Source organism: Nannobrachium achirus, assembly GCF_963921795.1.
Source record: "Nannobrachium achirus genome assembly, chromosome: 24".
NCBI classification, from domain to species: Eukaryota; Metazoa; Chordata; class Actinopteri; order Myctophiformes; family Myctophidae; genus Nannobrachium; species Nannobrachium achirus.
In genome coordinates, this window is record NC_137831.1 from 28612073 (window position 1) to 28636830 (window position 24758).

Below are 24758 nucleotides of genomic sequence, written 5' to 3' on the forward strand. Positions count from 1 at the left end.
GGCTACATCACACAGAGTAGACATACAGCCAGGATGTGGAGGCGGGCTATGACGCTGGGTGACGCCCTCGAAAGGGACAAAGCCGACGTGTGATATCGGCCGAGTGCCAGGAATGCAGTTTGGCCAGTTTGGGGCGAACGACTGAGAATCAATGGGCTCTCATAACAGTACGCTCAAGCACTCACGCGCCCCCTATGTTCCCGCCGCTGGCTTCAGAGCATGAGAAACTAATTGGAATACTTATCTTGATTGGGTTTGTCTGGACCTTCAATTTTCTTATTTCCATAAGTACCTGGATTTGCTTCTTCTGGGTGCTTCGAAACGTCACTGAGCAACTTGCATTGAATAGCTGGGGGCGGGTCTGTCCGTTCCAGCGTCCAGTTTGTAAAGGCTATGCACTCCAGTCCAATGAACAGCATTTATCAATTTTTTTTATCAATATGTTCGTTTAAATGATTAATCTATATTGTAATGCGCTTATGTGCACATGGGCAAATTGATCGTTTTTCAACTGCCTCAGGTATACTCTTATTCTGAAGAGATTGACCAACGGGATTCTGATATTCTCCAGCTTATATTCGCCAAAAGAACATTTAGAAAGCCGGACGTGACGCCAACAAACTGCGCCCGGTAGGCGGTCGCGTTGTTGTTATGGCGGATGGTACAAAAAGAAAAACACTGAGAACAAGAAAGAAAACTAGATTAAGATATGAGTCGTGTTGTTAAAACTTATAAACGTGTACTTTGTTTGAATGCGTGTTTGTGTGTGCGGGTGTGTGTGTGACTGTACAACAACTACATACCTGCAGGAGGAGGATTATATAATACTACAACTGTAGTCTACTGTTGAAGCAGAGTTGTAAACATGGAGGGAACGTTCCAGGTATGTTTCACACAGAAAAGTACTCATGAGTCACATCTCTTCTTACCAATACAGCAATGTGGAAATAATCTGTTGCAAGTAAAAGTCCATAAAAAATAAACTGTTGGCTCTACAGGTGAGTCCGATGATCACAGTCTAGGTTTATTAAAAGTACAATATTTTGTACAGTATGAGTACATTTACTATTGTTACTTTACAACAGTCATGTCGAGGACCCCCAAATTGACATGTATTAGCCCACGGGCCCCCATTTGAAAAGATACGCAAGGGACCCCCATAAGAAAACCACAATACCAAAGGTCCCCCAGTTTGATTCATTAGACCACATACCCCCAATTGGTAGCATTTCTTTATAGCTTAGACTTCAGCTTATACTGTCAAATCTTAGAGTTACAGACCGGTAAAGGCTCATTCACACTCAAAGGTGAGCTGAGTAGCTAGCCTACTCACTTTTAGTTGAGTAGCTACTCACCTTGTGTCGGTCAGTAAAAACAGAGAGATGTGTCAGCCTGTCAGGGTGAGAGGTGAGTTGTTACTCACTGTGGTGAGTGACGTAATGTTGCAGTAGTTTTCTGACTTTAGAAAACTACACCACGGTGAGTTGCTACTCAACTAAAATGTATGAATGAGCCTTTAGGGTCCATTTGGTTCCATTTGTACACTCTCAGAGTTAGAACAGACCTGTAAAGCCTCTATCAGAGTCCAGGGTGAAGAGCTATTCACTTCACCGCGTTGTAGTTTTCTAGCTATCACCTGAAAATACATAACAAAGCCTAGGTGATGGCTAGGAAACTACAACGCGGTGAAGTGAATAGCTCTTCACCCTGGACTCTGATAGAGGCTTAAGGGTCCATTTATACACGCTCAGAGTTACAGAACTGTAAGGGTCCATTTGGTTCCTAACTATCTATCATTTCATTTCGCCGGGGACCCCCTGCTGGACCCCCCCCTCAAAGACCCTCTGGGGCTCCCCACACCTCACCTTGAGAACCACCGCCATTAATGACGTTGAGATAGAATCCCATTTTATTTTCTACTGCCCCTCATCATGAGCTGTGTTCAAAAAGGATTTGACAGGGGTAAAAACTTGATCCGCTTAGGTGACACAGAGAGACTCACCCACCCAATAATGAATTCATCCATTCATCCACCCATCCATTCCAGCTTCCAGATAATCCAGCAGCAGCAGCATCCGTGTCTTTCCTGCAGCGCTGGCTGTGTTCCAGTCCCAGTGGTTCTGTGTCACTGCGTACGGAACCAGAGCATCAGGTTCCTGTGGCTGTCATCGGGCTCCACAGATACCTGTCCCCTCCTCAGCCTCAGTACGTCACAACTATTACACAATCGTCTAATTGCAATCATTTGAGATGATCACAGTTACTTTTGCATATAATCGTCATAATCGCAGTTATTTGTATGAAAAATATTAATCGTCAACTGTAAATGTTTGCAAAGCCCTAGGCCTCAGCAGCACCAGTCTGACTCCGCCCACACCTGCTACGATGTGACGCTCACCGACGGCGCGTGTCGAGCCAAATGCCTCCTCCATCCCAGCCTGAACCGCCTGGTTCACACCAACGCGCTGCGGAGCGGCATCGACGTCATCGTCACTGAGAGCCGATTCGTTTACGACGAGAGGAGAGTGGGCCAACAAGGTCACGTCTGCATCACAAAGCTCACGGTCTGTGCTTCGTCTTCTGTGCTGCCGACCGTGACGGACGTGAACTCGCTCCCCCTGGTGGCGGCCAGAGGGAACGGTGTCGGAACGTCGGCGGGGGTAAGGCCTGGCTGTTGCGAATATTAGCCTGGATGGATATTTTAAAAGCTAACATTTTTAACACAAATCTTGTGTGTGTGTGTGTGTGTGTGGGGGGGGGGGGGGGTCCTTGACATGGAACGGTTTCAGCGCCACTATCATAGAAACACAGGTTTTTCAGGAAACGGTTAGGATTTAGAAGACATTTGTAGAGTCGGCCTCAGATCTGAACCAATTTAAATCTGGAAATCATCTGTCTGTGTCACTTTAGATTTTAACCACTTTAACCAGCAGTTAATACTTTAGCTATTCAAAAATAGCAGATATACAAGCTCATAGCGCTATAGCTTGTATATCTGCTATTTTTGACAAATCATAAAAAGTTGTACAAATCTTTGAACAGAAAACTGACATTTTTCGAGAAGGCCTAAGGTCTTAACAGGTGAAATGCTGTGGTGTGTGACAGGCTCTGCAGCATGACAGCACGCCCCTCCAGGTGAGCAGGAAGCACTACCTCTCTCTGTGGAACGACGAGGACCCTGAAGGCAGCATGTGGTGGGGGGCTTCTCATGACGGACCCCCCTCTGATGTGGTGCTGGATGGTGAGATGATGTGAACCAATGAATGGATGGGTAGTAGGGATGGGACGATGTGAAAATGTCATGTCACGATTATTGTAGACCGAAGAAATTGCGATTTACGATATTATCACGATAATCAAAATATCCCTAACATCCATTATCCAGGGGCGGAACATTAGCCAAAAGAATAGCAGATCTACAAGCTCACAAGGCGTTGCGTTGTGGCGAGTTGTACGCTTGTAGATTGGCTATTTTTTGGCAAACTCTCATGTTGCAGCATCTCATGTTGAAAGAATTGCCCTCACTGTCCAGAAATCCACACCACATCTCCAGTATTGCCTTTTTTATGCTTAGTTTAGTGTGTTATGAAGTACCAAAAATTGCCGGTTGTGAGCTTGGAGGTCTGCTATTTTCGATATCTTCACCAAAAGGCCCCTTTAGAAGTTTCAGCCCCTGCCTCTCTTAACATTCTCTGCACGTCCCTGGTCTGTCCTTCAACAGTGTCTAAGATCATCCTGGTGAGTGAGCTGGAGTCCTGTGCAGGATACCAGCGCAAAATGCCTCCTCTCCTCGTAAGGATCCTACAGAAGTCCAGACTGCGCTACTATGGAAAGCCTGGACACAAGATCCCTTACCCTTACCAGGTAAGGTGCATGAAATCAAAGAGTATTTCATTTCAATCCATTAACTAATTTCCTGCTACCACCGTCGAAAGGTAAGGACAGTTTGGCAGTTGCTTAGTTCAGCTATGTTTAAAATGGCAGCAAAAAAGTTAGATAATGCCTTCTAAATCAGTAGTTCTCAAACTTCTTCTAGGTAAGGACCCCCACAATGTATTTTGGCCCATGCTTTACCAGTGTTAATGGGTTATTTGAAGATCTACTGTCAGTCAGGCTTTTCCTGACCAAGGGCCTCTTAGCTGAGAGATGAAGCAGAGACCCCCCACTGTTGTATGTAAAATTGTGTTGCACATAAAAAAAAATGCAATTCATTATAAACCACCAATTCTTAGTAAACTTAACCTTTGGCTCTGTACTTGGTCTGGTCTTGTTTCCTCTCTACACCAAACCTCTTTACTGAAAATAGCCGAACTACAAGCTCACATATGAGTCTTACTGGTATTATATTATTATATCATAATATATTATCATTTATCATTCTATTTTTATTTCAGGCGTACTTTGAGGTTGCAGACCAGAGTGGCATCATGTCCCTGGTCATGTGGAATGAGCTGTGTCCAGAGTGGTACCAGAGGCTGGGCGTGGGGACGGTGGTGTATCTGCAGGGCTACATCCTGAAGGAGAGCTACGCCATGAGGTCCCGGCCTCAGATGCAGCATCACCGGATGAAGATCTTTCACTCAGTAGGTACGTTATGCATGGAAGAAATCTCTCAGTCGCCACGACGAATTTGGATTCCATAGAAGCCAGCATGTCTTCTATGGAAGAAATGCTCCGCAGCAAAAATAGCCTTGATGCGTCCGTGACAAATTGGGGGGGGGGGTCCCCAAATAATTTGTGGGGGTCCCCAGATGATTAACTTCATGTGCAACATTGTTTTCTCACTCAACAGTAAACAAACCAACATACAGTTTAAGTGTACAGAGAGGGTATATGCACATTTCTAAAGTGACAATTTAAGGAAATTGTGAAAACAGCCAATCTACATGCTCACAATGCCTCGCAACGTGAGCATGTAGATCTGCTATTAAAAAATCTAAATCAGTAAGACTCCCTAAACGGGAGATAAGCGACCGTCAGGTCGCATACACAAACTTTAGAAGGCAATGGTAGGCAATCAGGAGGGAATATGGGACATTTTTGGACACAATCTGTAGGAGCAGTGTCCAAAAATGTGTTTGGCAAGAATCGGCCTCATGGTGGCGCTAGAAGAGGGCCATTTGAGAAATGAGGGGTGGAGGTTGTGGTTTGGCAACCAAGGAGTGTGTGTGCAAAGTTTGGCATTGATGGGGGCAACGGTGGCGGAGATACAGTATGAGTAGGGGAAAAGTATGACATGTGACTGACAGACTGACTGAATGACTGACTGACAGCCGGTGGAGGTTTTGATAGTAACTTGCATATGACTAAAACCAAATGGAATTTCATTCAATAGACTGACTGAAGTAAAAATATGCTTTCAAAATGAAAGCGCAGTAAGCACTAAATTACATACTACAAACCTTCCACAAATGACTTGTTGGGTTTATGACAATAGTAGGATCTTGTCCCCCCAGGCCCACCCCAGTGTAATATCTCTTTGTGTGTGTGTGTGGCAGAGATCGGCCTGAATCCTTGGAGTCCAACTGCAACCATTACCGTGGTCCCACCCAGATGTGTTCCGTCTCAGTGGGGTCTTCCTGAGGTGTCCTACCAGTTTACCAGCAGGTAAGGATGAGGCCCCCCTCCTCTCATCCCACTATAGCCTGTTCTAGAGCAGTAGTTCTCAACCTTTTCAGGCCAACCCCCAAAATAATCACCCCCCAGCCCCACCCTGACAAGAGTTGAGGCATTACATTTTGTATAACACGGTTCTATTGTGAAAATAGCAGATCTACATTGCGTTGTGAGGCGTTGTGAGCATGTAGCATGTAGATCTTTTAACAGTTGTGTGATGTTTTTTTAATATTATTTTAATTGCAAAAAAGTTTCAGAACTAATGGTTTGGTTTTGTGTGTGTGTGCGTGCTCGCTCCTTTCAGGTCAGACTTGGACAGTGTGTCCAGCGGCTCCGCCTGTGATGTCATCGGTCTGGTGACGTTTGTAAGTCGAGTTGAGAGAGTGAGGGACACCAGCAAGACTAAAGGGAACGAGGGTAAGAACTGGGTTCATGTTTACATCCCCTCATCAGGGTTATAGGGTCCTCAGAGTTACTACAGGGGCTTCTTCAGAGTCACTGTGTGTGTGTGTGTGTGTGTGTGTGTGTGTGTGTGTGTGTGTGTGTGTGTGTGTGTGTGTGTGTGTGTGTGTGTGTGTGTGTGTGTGTGTGTGTGTGTGTGTGTGTGTGTGTGTGTGTGTGTGTGTGTGTGTGTGCGCGCGTGCGTGTGCGTGCGTGCGTGTTAAATGTGTAATAATGTATTGCCTTACAATCTTTGGGTTTCTACCAGATGCCTCTTCAGTTGTCTTTTGAAACTTGATTTAGTTTTTTTCTTTAGTAATAATCAGCTGGTCTTCTTGGTCTTGGTAAAATACATACCTGTTCCTAGTATAACCCATAGGACTCTGCCATGAGTTATCCCATTTCAAAACTATACATCAAGTTTATTACACGCCAGAGAAGTTGCATAAGATGAACAGTGAGATGTCTTTTCTTTGCCGGAAGTGTAAAAAACAGAGGTAGGCGGGAATTAAATCCACATGTTTTGGTCATGCAGTGTTGTGTCATCATTGTGGCACTCAGTTGTAAATGCAGTCTCATCTTGCTTGGGGATTTCTGTCCCCCACTCCCCTCGCCTGTGCCTTTTTGGCACTGGCCGGCAGGATGGCTGGAACAGACACCAAAAGCAATACATGGTCTTAGATTTTCTGTCAGCGAAGAAATGTATTACCATACATTGGAAGTCTTCTATCCCTCCTCCTACATTTTCACATTGGCTAAATGAACTATCCAGTTACACTCCTCTGGACAAAATTCATTACAATATTAAGAATAAACAGCAGGCCTTTCGGCACGTTTGGCAACCCCAAATGGATTATTATGCCTCTGTACCTACACCGGCGTCGGTTGGTAGTAAAGATTAGTATGTTATAGTTGACCCCTATGCGCTGAGAGATCACCCCCTCCTCTCTGCTTCTTTTATGGTTGTTGTTATTAATAGGCCTACTGTTGTTCTCCTTGCGTTTCATTTCTTTTTTCCATGTTTGTTTGTTTTTTTTTGTTATTTTTTTACTCTTACCTATGACAATGTTGGGCTCTTCATCCCACTGCTCAAGTATATTATGTTATGTTGTTGTATGTTCTGTCTTGTGTGGTCTTTGTGGTTGTCTGTCGGTAGCTCACGGTAAAGAAAGTGCACTGGCAATATAATGTTTTATAATTGAGAGGATTTGATTGTTTGCACTGAATGAAAAGGAGGTAATCTGATCTGGCAGCCTGTTTCATCAACTGCATTGACCCTGTTTTGGCTTTAGAGCCTTAATAGCACCCTCTTGTGGCATGTCTCGTACTATATGTACTGTATGTATTTTAGAAGTAGGTCTAAGTTGATTATATAGACAGGTAGGATATCACATCACATTAAGCTGTAAGCTGCTCTGTTTAGCACTTTATATATATATATAGTATGTTTTTTTTCTCTGAAAGACTTTTCTTTTGGCCTCAGTTCTTAATGGGTTATTAGAGCAGTGTTTTTTAGCCTGTGACCCAAAAGAGAAATTTGCAGATCTACAAGCACACAACGCGGTTGCAGATAAGCTATTTTCACTACTTGTTAAACATTTGTTTTCTAATTTATGGAGTTTCTTAGATATTGCTTTCATTGTATGAATGAAATTACTCAGGAAAATCATTGCATTTTCTTATTCATTATTATTAATCATGGAAACCTTAGCTTTTTGGGGATAGTTTTTTGAAAATGTTTTGAAATAAAATGGATGTGTTTGTTTCAGGTCCAGACAAATACTGGACGTATCGTTGGGTCCACGCAGTGGACGGCACGTCCCAGCATCCCTTCATCTTACAGCTGTTCTCTCCCTCTCGCCCAGATGTTTTCAACGCCGTCTGTCCCAGTATGTAACACTGACCTCACATCGGTGTTAGTAATTCTGACAGCACATGCTGATAGTGTGCTGTCACATAGTCTTTTGAATACAGTTCCGTTTAGTTTTAGTCATGATTTGACACCTGAATGAAGTGTTTTACTTTTAGTAAATCTACAGTTTCTTCTAGTCGAATAAAATGTATTTAGCTAATGGCTAATTTTCGATGGCATCATGTATGCACGCACCCAATGATGACTTGAATTAGTTCTACTGGATCTCTTCTCCACTAGACCCCCAAAATATGGATTAGTTGTACTGGATCCCTTCTCCACTAGTTTGTCATGTGTTATTTACTCTGTCAATGACATACTGTACATGATTTGTTATGTGTTGTTTACTCTTCTTATCAGTGACATACCTGGTTTGCACCCAGATGAGGCTTTGCCCGGTGAATGGATCATTGCCGTACCTGACAAGCAGCTGTGAGACCGAAATGTACATTACCGGTAAGTAAGATTTAACATAATATTGAGGTATGTGTGACAGCACACTGATACAGTGTTAATTCTTATGGCACATGTACAGTAGATTTAGTTTTTTTTGTCATTGTCATTCCATTTAGGTTTTAGTCACATTTTAGTCATCTGAAATGTTTTAGTCTAGTTTTAGTACATTTAAATCTGGCACCTGCACGCAACCAAGCATAGAATGACTTATATTAGTTCTACTGGTTCTATTTTCTAGTCCCCCCTTAACACATATGGTGCCAACCCCGAGTTTCCCGAGTTTGTATTGGTACTAGTGCTGTGCCAACCCCGAGTTTCCCGAGTTTGGGCCGTTTTTGAAAAAAAAATATATATTTTTTTTCAAAAATATTTTTTTCAAAATTTTTTTTTGGACCTCCAGAAATGTATTAGGCATGATCGCGATCGCGAAATTGCATGTTTAACCCCCATACCAACCCATTCTTTCAAACATGGCAGCCATGTTTGTTTACATCTGTAGAAAACATAATGGCTGATAAATCATGAATGCCTGAACGGATTTCCAAGCGGATTTTTTTGTTTGAAAGCTGTGAACAGCATCTACACACGTGGTGCATCATCTAGGCATGGGCGTGCACTTTTTACACACTTGCACAATTACATGGAAGTCTATGGTAACCATGGCAACGCGAGACATTGAAGAGAAAAAATCATTGCAACATAAGTGTTAACATTTTAGTCTGGTTTTTATTTGTTGATGAAATTACTAATATATTCAGTCATAGTTTTAGTTATTATTATTTAGCTTAAGTCGGTGAAAAAAGGTAGTCGACAAAAATGTAAAGTAAACTTAATGCCTCATTGCACCTGCAATTCCAAGTGCTTGTCTAGGGTCCCCACTCCCCAGTTCTAATATGATTATTTGGGGGGAGTCCCCTGTTGATAAAGAGGCTGAAATACAACCAAAAGGTCATGCACATCCAAGGCCATGTAGGCTGGGGGATGGACTAATAAATAGTGTACGAAAAAAAGAAATAAGAGTCTGCTGTGTACACCGATTTGCTGCTCCCAAAGAGTACGTTTTTACTCGATAACGTTTACTTCGTAAAGTTCAAACATGATTATTTTGGGGTGGGTCCCCAGTTCATAGTATGGGATTTGTGCCCTGAAAAGGTTGAGAACCACTGTTTTAGTGGATGAAATGAACAGTGACTGATACAGTATATCGTCGTTGTCGGATGAAAACCTTGTATGTCCAAAACCGTTTGTTTTGTATTTATCATTTTTAAAATGATTTAAACTAGTGAAAACAGCCGATCTACAAGCACACAACGCCTCGCACCGCGAGGCGTTGTGTGCTTGTAGATCTGCTGTTTTCACAACTTTTGTGCGACAGCCTTGTATGATGAAACAGGACTACTTTGCGAAAAAACATACAAATTTGAAACGTGGAGATACAAGGTTTCTGCCTGACAATGATGATATGTTCTACAACAGGAGGTCACAAAGGCCAGGCGTACGTGTCAGACCAGAGGGTGAAGAGTTTCCTCCAGTGGACCAAGACCCTCAAAGACAGCGTCATGATTAACAAGTGCGTTTTGGGAGGTCACTACTGCTTCCCTCACCCCCCGCAGACCTTCACCCAGCCTGTGGACGGTGGCTCAGGTTAGCTTTGACACAGATTATCCCATTCAAAAGAATGTCTGATGTCTCTTTTTGTTGTTGTTTAATCGTATTTCTTATTTTGCTGTGTTTATTGCTGTAGTTCTTTTTCTTTGTGTATGTGTTTTAGCTTATGTAGTGGATTTAGCTTTTTTTTATTTATACAGAACTTTGGTATCCTTGCGTTAAAGGGATAGTTCACCCCTAAAATTAAAATTACATTATTTTCTATCGATTACTCAATGGGGTCATGGAGACTAGAATTCATGGATTTTGTCGCAGGAGACTCTTTGCGTCTCCATAGGGAACAAAGCAGGCTCTTTATGTCTCCATAGGGAACCACTGCTGGTCATCAAACTATTGGCTTAGGAATGCGACAAAAAACAAAAACATAAAAAACAACAAAAATAAAAATACTTCTGTGACCCAGGGTTCGACTTCAGTACTCTGATGTCAGTGGGTCCTCAACCTGTGGGTCGGGACCCCAGGGAAGTCCCTCCCTAGTCATGATTTTAGGGGGGGTCCCCAGGTGACAGTGAAGTGACCATTTAAAGACTTAAGAACTTGTATTACCTAAAAGCAGTAGTGCTTTGGGGGCCGGACGCGACCGGACGCCGTGTGGCCGGAAATATTTCCCCACATGCACGCGCACGGACGGCACCGAACGGTGCACGACCGTGTAAACGCGTGCATACCCCCCCGCGAGAGCCGCGACAACCCCCACCCCGCGAATCCGCGATAACTACAAGCAATACTTTAATCAGTGGCTACTACTATGCATAACAGGTTTCTAGTGGTGAATGTGTGAGCGTCCTCAAGCCTCTATTCATATGGATATATAGCCTACTTAGGTTTCCAGCTGTGACTGCATGTGCATGTGTCGATGTGTGTGTGTCGGTGTCCTCATCCATTACTGTGGTATTTAGTGTTTGAGATTCGTTCAAGGCAAACTTTGTTTCTCTATCCTACTGCAGCGCTGTATTTTCTAAATGAATTTAAAGAAAGTAGAACATACAATCTTAAGTAACAATGCAAATGTAATTAAGACTAGAAAACTATTGTTTTCCCACCATTAGATCTGCTGACATCCTTTCAATCTAATCTAAATAGCCTCTAGAGGCGCGTGCACGTGACGTCAATAAATGACCGTCCGCCCGGAAAAAAAATCCCAAAGCACCACTGCCTAAAAGGGAAGAAATACCATTACAGCATCAAAAGTAATCAACAAACTATACTATTAAAAACACTTATAGAATCTGGTCAAAAATATTCAAGGTCTTGCACAAAATTGTCGCGGATTTTCTAAAATAGCAGATCTACAAGCTCGCAGAGTGCCGCGCTGTGAGCTTGTATATCTGCTATTTTTGAATAGTTAAAGCATAAAATAATGGTTAAAGTAATAATGCGTTCCAGGTCTTTAAGGGTTCTGTTCTCTCCTTCCAGCTGCTATTCCTCTGGTGTCTGCAGCTGAGCTGAAGCTGGAGTTAGAATCTCTTCAGTACAGAGAGCATAGAAGACTTGCAGTTCAGGGACACATCATGGCTGTCACATACCTGACCTGTCCAAAGAGCCCTGACCAGGACCAGGTATTGTGTACATTTTATAGCAGGGGTCTTCAACGTTTTCAGGCCAAGGACCCCCTTAGTTGAGAGACAGATGAAGCAGGGACCCCCACAACCTCTTCAGATTCCATATAGTTTCCATATAGTTTGACAGCAGAATCATCTATCTAATCATCTATCTATCATCGTGTATTTTGGATTCATGTAAATTTGTGTTTTCAATTAACCACTTGAACCGTCAAAACTTGACATTTCACTCTATACTTAGTCTGCCCTTTTTATACACCAAACCTCTTTGTCAAAAATAGACGATCTACAAGCTCACAACGCCTTGGCAGCGCGAGGCATTGTGAGCTTGTAGATCTGCTATTTTTGTCTAAAGTTCTCAGAATATGGATGTTAGGGTTCAAGTGTATGCATATAATAAAGGAGAAAAAAAATTCTATCACACGGAGGAACCCCTGTAGTAACTCTGAGGACCCCTAGGGGTCCCGGACCCCCTGTTGAAGACCCCTGATTTATAGGCATTTTATTATTTATATTTTATTTAGATTAGATAAAAAATGTATTCTTCTTTTTTTATCATTGTATTCTTTTTTTCTCCCCAATTGTTATGGTAATTTGGATTCCTCCCCACGCACATCTATGTGTGACTCAACTACAAATGTATTTTTTACCCTTTAACATCAACCTCACATTGCAGATCGCATTGTGCCTTTTTACTAAATTTGGCACATCCGTGTTTGAGTAAAACATATCGTAAATCGCAATCACAATAATCGTGATATGAAATGTTCATATCGTCCCATCCCTGGAGGCCCCTAGGGGTCCCGGACCCCCTGTTGAAGAGCCCTGTTCTATGTATGAAAGCATCTTGTTGTCTCCAGGTGACAGAGCAGTCAGGAGGGGTGTCGCCCCCCCCACACGGTGACCAGAGGACAGAGGAGCCCCCAACCCACAACGTCTTGGCGAAAAAACGAAAACTTCAGAACAGGTCAGTGTCACCTGGATTAAAGTTCTCAGTTCTCGCCACGACCAGGGCTTCATTTGTGCTTGAAATGAAACCGAGTTACCGAGTTACCAAGTTACGTGTGTTTGCAACCGCTCCGCAAATGACGTAAAGGCCCTCAACTCAACTCAACTTTTTATATAGCACATATAACATGACAAGTCGACCAAAGTGCTGTACAAGCTAAAACAAAAAGCAACAATGCAGTAAAAAACAAAACTATTGCATACCGTAGGATTAAGCACACACAGACAAACATTAGCACCAATGAGGGAAATCAAGCGTCACTAAAAGCCAGGGAGAAGAAATATGTTTTTAGCAGGGATTTAAAAATAGCTATCGACTGGGCGGCTCTGATAACATTATTCCAGAGCTAGCTCCTTTAGCAGCAGCTGGTCAGCCAACCTCAAAGCTATGACTGGAGAGTAGTTGGTAATGAGATCGGCAACTGACGGGGGGTGCCATCCCATTTATAATTTTAAAAACATACATTCAGATCTTAAAATCAATTCGAAAGCAGACAGGGAGCCAGTGGAGCGAGCTAAGACTTCTTTTTGCGGGTGAGAAGGCAGGCTCTAGCATTCTGGATCAACTGTAGGCGTCTGAGTAATGATTGATCTATTCCGACATACAAGGAGTTACAGTAGTCCAATCTGGATGAAATAAATGCGTGGATGACCTTCTCAAGGTCATTGCAGGATTGGCATGGTTTGATCTTTGCTAGTAATATAAGGTGAAAGAAGCTAGTTTTGATAACAGAGCTAACCTGTTTATCCAATTTGAAAGCTGTGTCCAAAATGACACCAAAGGTTTTTTTTTTTTTAGTAAATGTACTTCCTTACTTTCCACCAGCGAGTCCATCAGGTTGTTCTAACTCGTTTCCATTTCCAGCCACAGCATGGAGGGTGAGGAGCAGGAAGAGTGGAGGAGGGAGACAGAAGACCCAGGAGGTTTGTGACCTCTGACCTCAGCTGTCAAGTCAAATATACAGTATTTATGAAGCACATTGAACCCGAGACATTTTAGATTTTAGCTATAGATGTTATATAATTGGCACATTTAAAAGAACCCAAGGATGGGTGGAGATTCCTCCTTGGCCTACTGGTGGCCTACTCCTTGGCTACCCTGTGCGGGGCACGTGCACCCCAATTTTGTAATTAATTCATCAATCCATTCTTATTTTACGGCAGTCGTGTTGACACACAAACTATAATTCAAACCACCATAACACAACAGTAACAACCCACTCTCCCAGCCTTTACTTACACCATAATACTGTGCTCATAATAATCTGGTTCCGTGTCAATTTGTGACTTTTTCACTCGTCGCAACCGAGCAACAGACAGACACATCACCTCTGTAATTAAGGACGGATTCACACTGCAGTCCGATTTATTCGAACTGTTCTTGATTCGAACTGTTCCTGAAAACGATTGCCTGTTCCCCGCCGGCCAGTATTCACATTGGCCCAGATTCTTCTGTGCACTTCATTCAACTGTAATGGTATTTATATGTGCGTGTGTGCGCGCGCGTGTGTGCGTCTTTGTACAGAAGGTGACGGCGGGCCGTCCTGGGAGAGTGCCTCGTGGCCGCGGCACAGAGCAGAGCTGTCGGACCACCTATGCAGAGGGGGGTTGTTCCAGGACAGCCTCACACAGAGGTTCCACTACGATGACAAGGACTGTCTGCTGCACTGGACCAACCTGCACCCTGCCCACTGGACCCCGGGGCAGCCCACACACTTCTGCTCCAATGTGGACTGTCCTGGATACTACCAAGTCACTATACTAGGTAACATTACTTATGGATAACTCTCCTGGATACTACCAAGTCACTATACTAGGTAACATTACTTATTTATAACTCTCCTGGATACTAAGTCACTATACCAGGTAACATTATACCTTTTATATGTTATATAAGTGTCCTGGATACTACCAAGTCACTATACTAGGTAACATTACTTATGGATAACTCTCCTGGATACTACCAAGTCACTATACTAGGTAACATTACTTATGGATAACTCTCCTGGATACTACCAAGTCACTATACTAGGTAACATTACTTATTTATAACTCTCCTGGATACTACCAAGTCACTATACTAGGTAACATTACTTATTTATAACTCTCCTGGATACTACCAAGTCACTATACTAGGTAATATTATACTTTTTATATGTTGTTAAGTGTCCTGGATACTACCAAGTCACTATACTAGGTAACATTACTTATGGATAACTCTCCTGGATACTACCAAGTCACTATACTAGGTAACATTACTTATGGATAACTCTCCTGGATACTACCAAGTCACTATACTAGGTAATATTACTTATTTATAACTCTCCTGGATACTACCAAGTCACTATACTAGGTAATATTATACTTTTTATATGTTGTTAAGTGTCCTGGATACTACCAAGTCACTATACTAGGTAACATTACTTATGTATAACTCTCCTGGATACTACCAAGTCACTATACTAGGTAATATTATACTTTTTATATGTTGTTAAGTGTCCTGGATACTACCAAGTCACTATACTAGGTAATATTATACTTTTTATATGTTGTTAAGTGTCCTGGATACTACCAAGTCACTGTACTAGGTAACATTATACTTTTTATATGTTATATAAGTGTCCGGAATACTACCAAGTCACTATACTAGGTAACATTATATATAACATTATACCCCCCCCCCCCCCCCCCTCTTTAATTATGCCAAATGGTATTGTGTTTGATTTGTTTGCATTGTTATCGTTGATTAGTCACCTTTACAACGAGGTACAGCTTGTAAGGATCTGGCATTCGTGGAATGAGCAACAAAGCCAAACGTGTGGTTAGCTCCCCTCCAAAAATTGTCAAAATGGCCTGGCAGGCCTGCAATACTGTTATTTTGGTTTTCACCTTTGTTGCTTGGAACATAGAGTGATTGCTCTCTCCCACAGTAATAAGGAAAAGAAAAAAAAAACACATATTGGCCATTTTTACCCTTTGTTAATGTTAAGCTCGGTGTCAGGGAAGCCCAAAATGAGAGTAAATGCCAGCAGAACAGTATTGCAAGCCATTTTGGCAAAATCTTGGTCAGCGCTACCCACACATTTGGCTGTGTAGCTCATGCCTCAAATGCCCGATGCCTACAAACTGTGTCAGGCAGATCTGTTTCTCAATTATTATTATTATTTTTTTAACCCTCGTAGGGTCTTCGGGTCACTTTGACCCGGTTTTCAATTTTCAACATCAAGAAAAAGTATGTTAAAATATGTTTTTATCCATGAAACTTCTTCTGCTTGGCTTATTTACTGTACTAAACATGTGATATGAAAATGGTACATGTCATGCATTTGCAACACCCCCCTGTATCAACATATAACACCCAGGGTCTTCGGGTCACTTTGACCCGGCCATTCAAAGTGTATGCTAAATGGCTAATATTTAGACCATTTCTTTCTGAAAAAACATTGGACATATGGATTTTTGAGTACATAATTTGCTCACCATTACAAATTACATTGATAACAATTCATTCAATATTATCTCCGCCAGGCCGGGATGGCCAAAGGTGAGGGATTATGTTTTCCTTGCTTCTGTCTGTGAACAGCTAATCTCAGTCACCGCTGGACCAGTCAGCGTGAAACTTTACATGTACTCCCCCGGGAGGCCTAGGAAGAACCCCAAATTGTCCTGTTATAGCGCCACCATGAGGCAGAATTGAGCAAAACAAGTTTTGGGGGATATTTACAATACCGATTTTCTCTGGTCATTTGATCAATGTCATGGCCTACAGTATGTGTCACATTTTCTATTCAGATTGGCCACGATTCCAAAGATGCTTACGATTTTTGCGGGAGTGGCACATTTTGCTACCAAATGGGAACTTCATCCCTATGCCACTTTACAAATTCCAAGTTCCACAGCATTCCGACGTGATTTGTAGCATTTCTTTTTTTTTTTTTTTTTTTTTTTGAGTAGCCAATTATGGTTTACCCTCTTTTTCTCCCCAATCCAGTCCTTATGCCAATTGATTCCTCCCCTATGTTGTCACTGCTGTTGTATCCTACCGAATCACCTGACAGTGAGGACCCCCCACCGAGTGGACGTAGGGCCTTCGCCCTTCGTCCTACTCCTCCCTCCCAAAACCAGCTGCCGCCCAGCCTGGCTGTAGGAATACATGTACAATTATCAACCTCTCCGCCCAGCTTCCCTTCCCTCGAACAACAATTGTGTTTGCATAGATGCCCCACGATTGATTCAAATCCACAACCTCTGTGGCAGTGACACTGTGCCATCAGAGCACCTGTAGCACTTTGTGCAAATCAGAATGGGACAAGAAATATTTGACATATAGTTCTTGATCAAATGACAATAGGGATAATATGTACCAATTGGTGTGAGATTTGGACAAAGTCTATATTGTAATACCAACAAGATATTTTGCAAAGATCAGTCTCATGGTGGTGCTATAAATGACAGATGGAAAAGATTTCTAGTGGAGTTTCTTTCTAGGCCTCCTGGGCGTATGTGTGCCAAGTTTGATGCTGAAGTGGTGCCTGAGATTAGCTGTTCACACAACAGCCTGATGGTGGCGCTATAAGAGGCAAATGTGAAGAATTAGGGGAGGAGGTTCTTCCTAGGCCTCCCGGGAGTGTATGTATGTAGTTTCACACTAATTGGTCCAATTTGCCTGAGATTAGCTGTCCACAGACAGAGGAGTGAAAACATAATCCCTCACCTTTGGCCATCCCGGCCTGGCAGGGATAATACAAAATATTTATTGAATTGTTAGTAAAGTAGTTAATAATGACAATCAAATTGTGTTTAATATGATTTTTGGGGATTTCTAAATACTTTAGAATGGTTTAATATGAGCCGGGTCAAAGTGACCCGAAGGCCCTGGGTGTGACTAAAACACGAGGATCCTACGAGGGTTAATATATTTTAGTGCTATTGAACACCATTTACTTCTGTGTGTGCAGATTTGACAAATATTGAACCAATAAGATGTATAAAAAAGCACTTCTGACTCCTCAAACTGTCGGTCAAACTCCAACTCAGGGTTATTTTTTCCCGTCTGACATCAATCTAATCAATGATGGACAGAACAACTATCTCCACATTCACTGGTCAAAAACCTCCACTTGAGCCGTAATTGGTTAAAGTGATGATAATATAAGGACACGTTAAAGTATCTGACAATGTATAAAGTCACCATAACAACTTTGACGAGGCAGTATAGAGGGTATGTGCATGCATAAAGTGAATGGCAAATCGAGAGGCAAAGTGAGGGGCAAAGTCAGTTTAACATTGTTTAACGTCATTTAATTCTATCAGATAGGACTTTTCTATTTAGATGTATGGGCTGTCAAGGCCAGAAAGACGTTTTTTTTGCCACTCAGTAGGCGTTCCCGCATAACTTCCAGGTATGATGATGATGTCACACGCATACGCTAACCAGGAGTGCCTTGCATACTGTTTATCTTGGATGTATTTAGTGTAAGATGATATATCACTGTTCCATGGTGTGTGTGTTTTTGAACAGGCCTGAACAGGGACATCGCCGTAGACGCTGCCTTCCTTCCCGTGGTGAATTGTGAGGACCCCAGAGCTGTGGGGATGCTTCAGGACCCCCCGGAGGACCCCCAGCCCAACACCCTGCTGTCCTGCCTCATGTCTGGCTTCCTGCGCCCCCCGGGTGACCCTGAGACCCCTCCTCACCCAGGTACTCACTGCTGTCCCAGGAAGTGACATCATAGTGACATCCAGGAAAATATTTGTAATTTAGGAAGATACACCAGGCAGGGCATGACACTAATGCTTGTCCTGTTGTCCGGGACAAGTAATAAATCCTTCAGGCTTCAGGACAAGCTCATTAAAAATGTACTTGTCTGTTGGAAAAGTGGCTCTTGGTTTCACTTTTTCTGTGACACTCCTAGCAGCTTCGTGCTGTATGCAAACTATGGACTGCCCATACTACACTGCTCAAAGAAATGAAGGGAACAAAATGTCACAAGAGGTTTGTGGTTACCTTGTATTTTACAAAATGTTAATTCTTTGAGCTTTCTTTCAGCACTACTACAGTCTACTATACTCAAATAAATTCAAATAAATTAATTCATTTCTTTGAGCAGTATATATGGAGTGGAGGGAGCAAGAGAGGTCGTTAGCAGTCCTTTTGTTGTTCATTCAATTTCAATGTCTGACTCCTATGCATGCATTTAATTATTATTATTATTATTATTATTGACTGATTTATTTGTAATTTTTTTTCCTGCAGAGGACATCGTGTCGACGGCAGAGGACCTGAAAGAGACCCCTCTGGTGTGGGTCCTGGACGTGTGTCTCCTGGGTGCTGATAGGCTGGAGGTCCTGATCAGCAGGGTGCACAGGGTGATACCCGGGTGCTGATAGGCTGAAGCCTCTGATTTGTAGGGTGCACAGGATGGTCTTTTTTTGGGGGGTGAACCTACTGCTTTAAATGGTGACTTTATAAATGTACAGATGCCTTACACTGATACTGTTAGTCTGTTTACTGTTTAGTGAGAGATACAGCTTAATGGCAGATATTTTGCCTTATTTTATTTTTAATGTATATGTCTACAATATCCCTGATGACTGCCACATTTCCTTTTTATTTTGATCTCTTCAGTTTCATACGTGTTCCAGGTCCAATGTTGTATGCCAATTTATGTGTGAGTTCTCTCTGAGTAAAGTTGGTATACTGACTTGAAAATGTATTTTCTGTTTATTTAAGAGTGGGAGAGACGGGGAAACCCCTGTTTCTGAACAAACTCTAGTCTATAGCAATGATTACTAGCACAATGTTTAACACTATTTCACACTGTTACTGAGTAAAAGCTCTACTACAGTCTATACAGCAATGATTATCAACTTGTAGGCTGTTGTTACCCTATTAAGCCACCAGGTGTCATCAGAACACCACTTCATAGACAAGTAAACACAGCTGGACACAAACAATAATGGCATTAATATTGTGTGTTATGATATATATGTCTCAGCATGGACAATTAATGCACAAACCACAGTTAAGGTTGAGAATAAATTATTTAGGTTACAAAATCCACATTTTGTTTGTTTGCCCCTGAAGTATTTTTTCTGACTTATCTAGATTTGAAAGTGTGTGTGTGTGTGTGTGTGTGTGTGTGTGTGTGTGTGTGTGTGTGTGTGTGTGTGTGTGTGTGTGTGTGTGTGTGTGTGTGTGTGTGTGTGTGTGTGTGTGTGTGTGTGTGTGTGTGTGTGTGTGTGTGTGTGTGTGTGTGTGTGTGTGTGTGTGTGTGTGTGTGTGTGTGTGTGTGTGTGTGTGTCGGGTAGGGTCGGGTTCGGCAGAATTTGAAAACTCTAGCCAGGTTGCTGATGATGTAGCGTGTACCAGCCTATGCTACGTTCAGTAGATAGTAGATTTGTTTTGTCACAAATGTCTCATTTATAGACTATATATGATCAGCATATCAGCAGAGAAAGAAGAAAAGTGTCAATGTTTCTTCCTCATTTGTTTTCTATAGAGTGTTTGTTGAAATATGCAACTTTGAGGAAATGTGGCAACATTCACAGATGTGTAACCACTACTTCTTGCAGTTTGTCCTCAAGCAAAGAGCAAAATAAGGTTCCTCTTTGCTTGACCACACAGACAGAGACAGCTGGAAAAAGTGATGTGCGCATTCAACCCCCATGGCTTCAGGTGCAGGGTAAAAACATAACCACAATATTAAGAATGATAAAAAGCTCAAAATGTTGCATTAATCAGGATGCTTAATGCAGGATGTCTTGATCTATTGGACCAAAAACGTACTGTTATGGAATCTGGAAGGGAACCATAGATTACTGTAACTCAAGAATAGGGATAATGATAACACACTTTATTTACATCCCACCTTAACAAAGTTACAAAGTGCTTGCATGGCATGCTCAGATAAAAAAAAAACTAAGCAAAACACACATACATAGTACTGAGAGAGCGCGCGCTGTAGAGACATGGACATGTTGGCAACCCCTGCATTCTGCTAATATTATTGGCCACTTAAGGCATGTTTTCACTACAGTTCTGGACATTTTCCTGTGAAATAATTAGCATAACTTTCCGGGAGTTTAGTTTTTTGGGTGTTTTCACATGCCCTCATTGGCAGCAAAAATGCGGGTATAGCCGGAAAACACACCGTTTTGCAGTACAGTAAGGACCAGGTGTATGAAAATAAGCCCCAAAAAAGTGATATCATCTACAATATCTAGGCCACACGAGCACTTTAAAACTATACGCATCGCCGCATCAGCTACTTGAAAATTACTGATTATTGTGATTTGTGGATGTGTGTGGCAAAATGAATGATGAAAAATGTCCAACGGCAGCTGACATGGTGATGAGCCCTGAACTAAAGTGATTACACACACTCCTTACCTGGCAAACTACAACCTCCAAGGACCCCCGGAGCTCCAGGGACCCCCAGGTTCATGGGGGACCCCCAGTTGTAAAGAATGACCAAATGTGCAAAAATGACCAAATGACAACCCCAACGGGGCTGCTAACGGGGAATTCCCGGGGACCACCCACTCCTGGTGCTCCAGAACGGATGCAAAAGTGGTGACGCCCCCAGTGGAGGACCCCCTCCACTGCAGCTCACATAAAATGCCGTAACTCGGGCTAGGAGCGTCCGGGAGAGCCGGGGCCGGTACCTATTCGTCCGCCAAGGCAACGCGGAGACCCCACCCCTCATTTCTCACATGGCCCTCTTCTAGCGCCACCATGAGGCTGATTCTTGCAAAAAAACATTTTTGGACACTGCTCCTACAATTTTTGCCCTAAAATCACGCAAATCGGTACACAGTATGTCTACACTCATTTCATCAACTTGGATCTGTCCCATATTGCGCCACCTTCAGGCCGATTTTTAAAACACATTTTTGGCCACTGCTCCTACAATTGTTGCCCTAAAATCACGCAAATCGCTACACAGTATGTCTACACTCATCCCATCAACATGAATCTGTCCCATATAGCGCCACCTTCAGGCCGATTTTTAAAAACACATTTTTGGACACTGCTCCTACAGATTTTGCCCTAAAATCACGAAAACCACTACACAGTATGTCTACACTCATGTCATCAACATGGATCAGGAAGATTTTGGAAAAACAAATTCTTGCCCTATTTGTGGAGATAAGCGACCAACGGTCGCTTATCTCCCGATTAGGGAGTCTTACTGGTTATTAAGTAGTGCCTCTCATGTGGAAACAGCTGCACTTCTCTTTGAAACGGCTTATTACAGGAAACCCCAGATGATGAAATTAGACATTTATGTAATAATTCTCTCACTTCTGTTTTCATTCCTTCCTCATGTCAGCAGCCTCAGCACATGAGCTGAATGAGCACTTTGGAGTGGAACGTCAACCCCACTGTCACACAGGTCACACGTCACATGTCTCCTGGTTGTAACTTGGACTACTACACAATATGATATTTATGCCAAACCAATTCACTGATCCAATGATGATTTAAAAACATTGATTACCGGTAATCTAGTTTGTTTTATTTGATTTAAAACATGTTATGGGGGGATTAAATGTCATCTCACCGTTGGTGGGTACATTTCGTCCCCCCCGAGACGGGGAATCGGGGTTCGATCCCCGTCCGGGTCATACCAACAAATGGGACCCAGCGCGGTTACACATGACTTCCATCATTCTAAATGGAGGTGTCACCTAAACCCTAACCGAAACCCTGACCTCAGTGGGGGTATTTCTGAATGGGGACGTTTCTAAGTGGGGGTGTTTCTGAATGGAGGTCTGCCCCCACCCATCTCCTCCCTGCTTGGCACTCAGCATCAAGGGTTGAATTCACCCTTTGTTAGCCTTCTGGTTGGTCCCTGACTGACCAACCAGCAGGCTCTATCTGCCTTGTCCCGCCTTGGTTCCGCCTTTTTTATGTTGAATTTGCTAAAACATAATTTTTGGAGAAATAACAACATTTAAAAACATGCCGAGTCACTATACTGCCACTGAGCAGCTCTATTTCACTGAAACCAAGTTTGAAATGAGTATTGAATACACAGAATAACAATACGAAGCAACCGAATTACAATGGTAGCGGATGGAGTGTCCCACCGAATGTCCCACCAAGACACAGCAACCAATGGGTGTGAAGAGAGGCGGGACAACGGGCGGGACTTGACAAAGGGTGAATTGGGGGTCCCTGCGACATACTGGTGCCATGTCCTGGGCGTGTAGGCCTACTAGTATATCAAGCTGCCTCATGTTACAGCAACAGGACCATCTCACTCAGGAAATTATTCATCGAATGTTGAGCTATCGGCAGACAGACAGACAGACAGACAGACAGACAGACATGCAACAGCACCAAACAGCACATGATGGATGCAGGCAATACTAATAGGTCAAATTAAATATCTATAGAGCCAGGTCTCTCAAAGTGGGCGCCGTGGCACCCTAGGGTGCCTTGATGCAAGTCCAGGGGTACCTAATATTAGTTTCATAATATTTGGAATGTATCAATATCAATTCAGTTTAACCATTTAGACCCTCTATACTTGGAAAACAGACCAGAGTTAACATGTACTAACATTATAGTACATATTGTACTAATATGTTCTTTTACGATACCATTGCCTTCTAAAGGCAACCTTACCGACTGACAGTCGCTTATCTCCCGATTAGGGAATCTTACTGGTAGATCTGATGAAACTCTTCCTGTGTTCCATGCCTTTGCTGGCTGTGACACAGTATCTGCATTTGCAACCAGGGGAAAGAAGAAAGCATGGGAAACCTGGAATGCCTTTGACATGGAAACAGAGGCCTTCATGGCTCTGTCAAAGGCTTTAAAACCAATTCCAGAGCAAGTCCTTTCCGTTATGGAACGCTACACAATTCACCCTTTGTCAAGTCCCGCCCATTGTCCTGCCCCTCTCCACACCCATTGGTTGCTGTGTCTTGGTGGGACATTCAGTGGGACATTCCATCCACTGCCATGTTAATTCAGTTGCTTCATATTGTTATTCTGTGTGCTCAATTCTAATTTCAAACTTTGTTTCAGTCAATTGGAGCTGCTCAGTGGCAGCATAGTGAATCAGCATGTTTTTAAATGTTTTTGTTTCTCCAAAAATTATGTTTTAGCTAATTCAACATAAAAAAGGCGGAACCAGGGCGGGACAAGGCAGTTAGAGCCTGCTGGTTGGTCAGTCAGGGACCAACCAGGAGGCTAACAAAGGCTGGATTCTCGCCTACGATCGCACCAGCAGCCAACTTGACATCAATCAAGCTCATCTTGAATTATTCACAAAAAAAGGAAGAGTGATGGGGCATATACCCCCAACTAAGGATGCACTGTTGCAGCACCTCAAAATAACAGTGTACCAAGGAGTACACTGTTGGGGACAAACATTTGAGGTGGCACCAGATATACCATCTCCAACAGACTAGGGTTGGACGTACCCACTTAATTGGAGACCATTGTGGTCAATTCTTCCACAGGCAAGCCAAGCTCTTGAGCTCTTGAGTTGTGGCTGCAAGAAAGGCTGCAAATAAATGCAAAAAAGCCTCCTTAGTGCACAGCATAGTGTCAATGTGGAGGAGGCTGTGAAGAAGACAGTGAAGATTGAAGAATATATTCATTGTCATCAACAACGACAACAATAAATCAGTCAAACATAAAAACATGCATGAAACATGAAATCAATACTAGGAAAAATATGAAATGAAATATATGTGCTTAAGAAATCAATTAGAAAGACAAGGAAACCAAAATGTTCTAACAACAAAACCAACTATTTCTGAAATAAAATCTTTTAAATAAACCTTTAATAATAATAATAATAATACATTATTTAAAGCTAATTTGTTATTGTCATATTGAATATTGCTCTGCTCTCACTGTATTATCAGGGGCAAAGCTAAAACTCTAAAACAACATGTATGCAACAGACACGAAATATTGTGATTTCCATCTCACATAGAGTTTACAGTTTACAGTTTAGGCATTTAGCAGACGCTTTTAATCCAAAGCGACTTACAATAAGCAGATAACATCACAATAATAAACAAGATAATATGTCAGTACATCATCAACAATATAACAAATGCAAATGTAT

The 24758-nt window shown here is 42.5% G+C and overlaps 1 protein-coding gene across 1 annotated transcript; it reads left to right on the top strand.

Moving 5' to 3' along the window:
* Nucleotides 1–703: 703 nt before the first annotated feature.
* Nucleotides 704–19255, top strand: LOC308280198 (RPA-related protein RADX-like). The gene is made up of 17 exons (XM_080720461.1): nucleotides 704–883; nucleotides 2093–2205; nucleotides 2339–2660; nucleotides 3106–3241; nucleotides 3722–3864; nucleotides 4395–4587; nucleotides 5499–5607; nucleotides 5921–6033; nucleotides 7827–7946; nucleotides 8330–8425; nucleotides 9902–10069; nucleotides 11510–11652; nucleotides 12516–12622; nucleotides 13529–13587; nucleotides 14189–14428; nucleotides 18185–18364; nucleotides 18920–19255. The coding sequence occupies exons 1-17, from the start codon at nucleotides 866–868 to the stop codon at nucleotides 19048–19050; spliced, it is 2391 nt and encodes a 796-aa protein (XP_080576587.1). The 5' UTR covers nucleotides 704–865; the 3' UTR covers nucleotides 19051–19255.
* The last annotated feature ends 5503 nt before the right edge of the window (nucleotides 19256–24758 follow it).

Excerpts from the sequence above, each read along its gene's own strand:
- LOC308280198 (XM_080720461.1), top strand. Across the intron at positions 12,623-13,528 it reads AAACGAAAACTTCAGAACAG|CCACAGCATGGAGGGTGAGG; the intron begins GTCAGTGTCACC and ends TTCCATTTCCAG. Across the intron at positions 14,429-18,184 it reads CTACCAAGTCACTATACTAG|GCCTGAACAGGGACATCGCC; the intron begins GTAACATTACTT and ends GTTTTTGAACAG.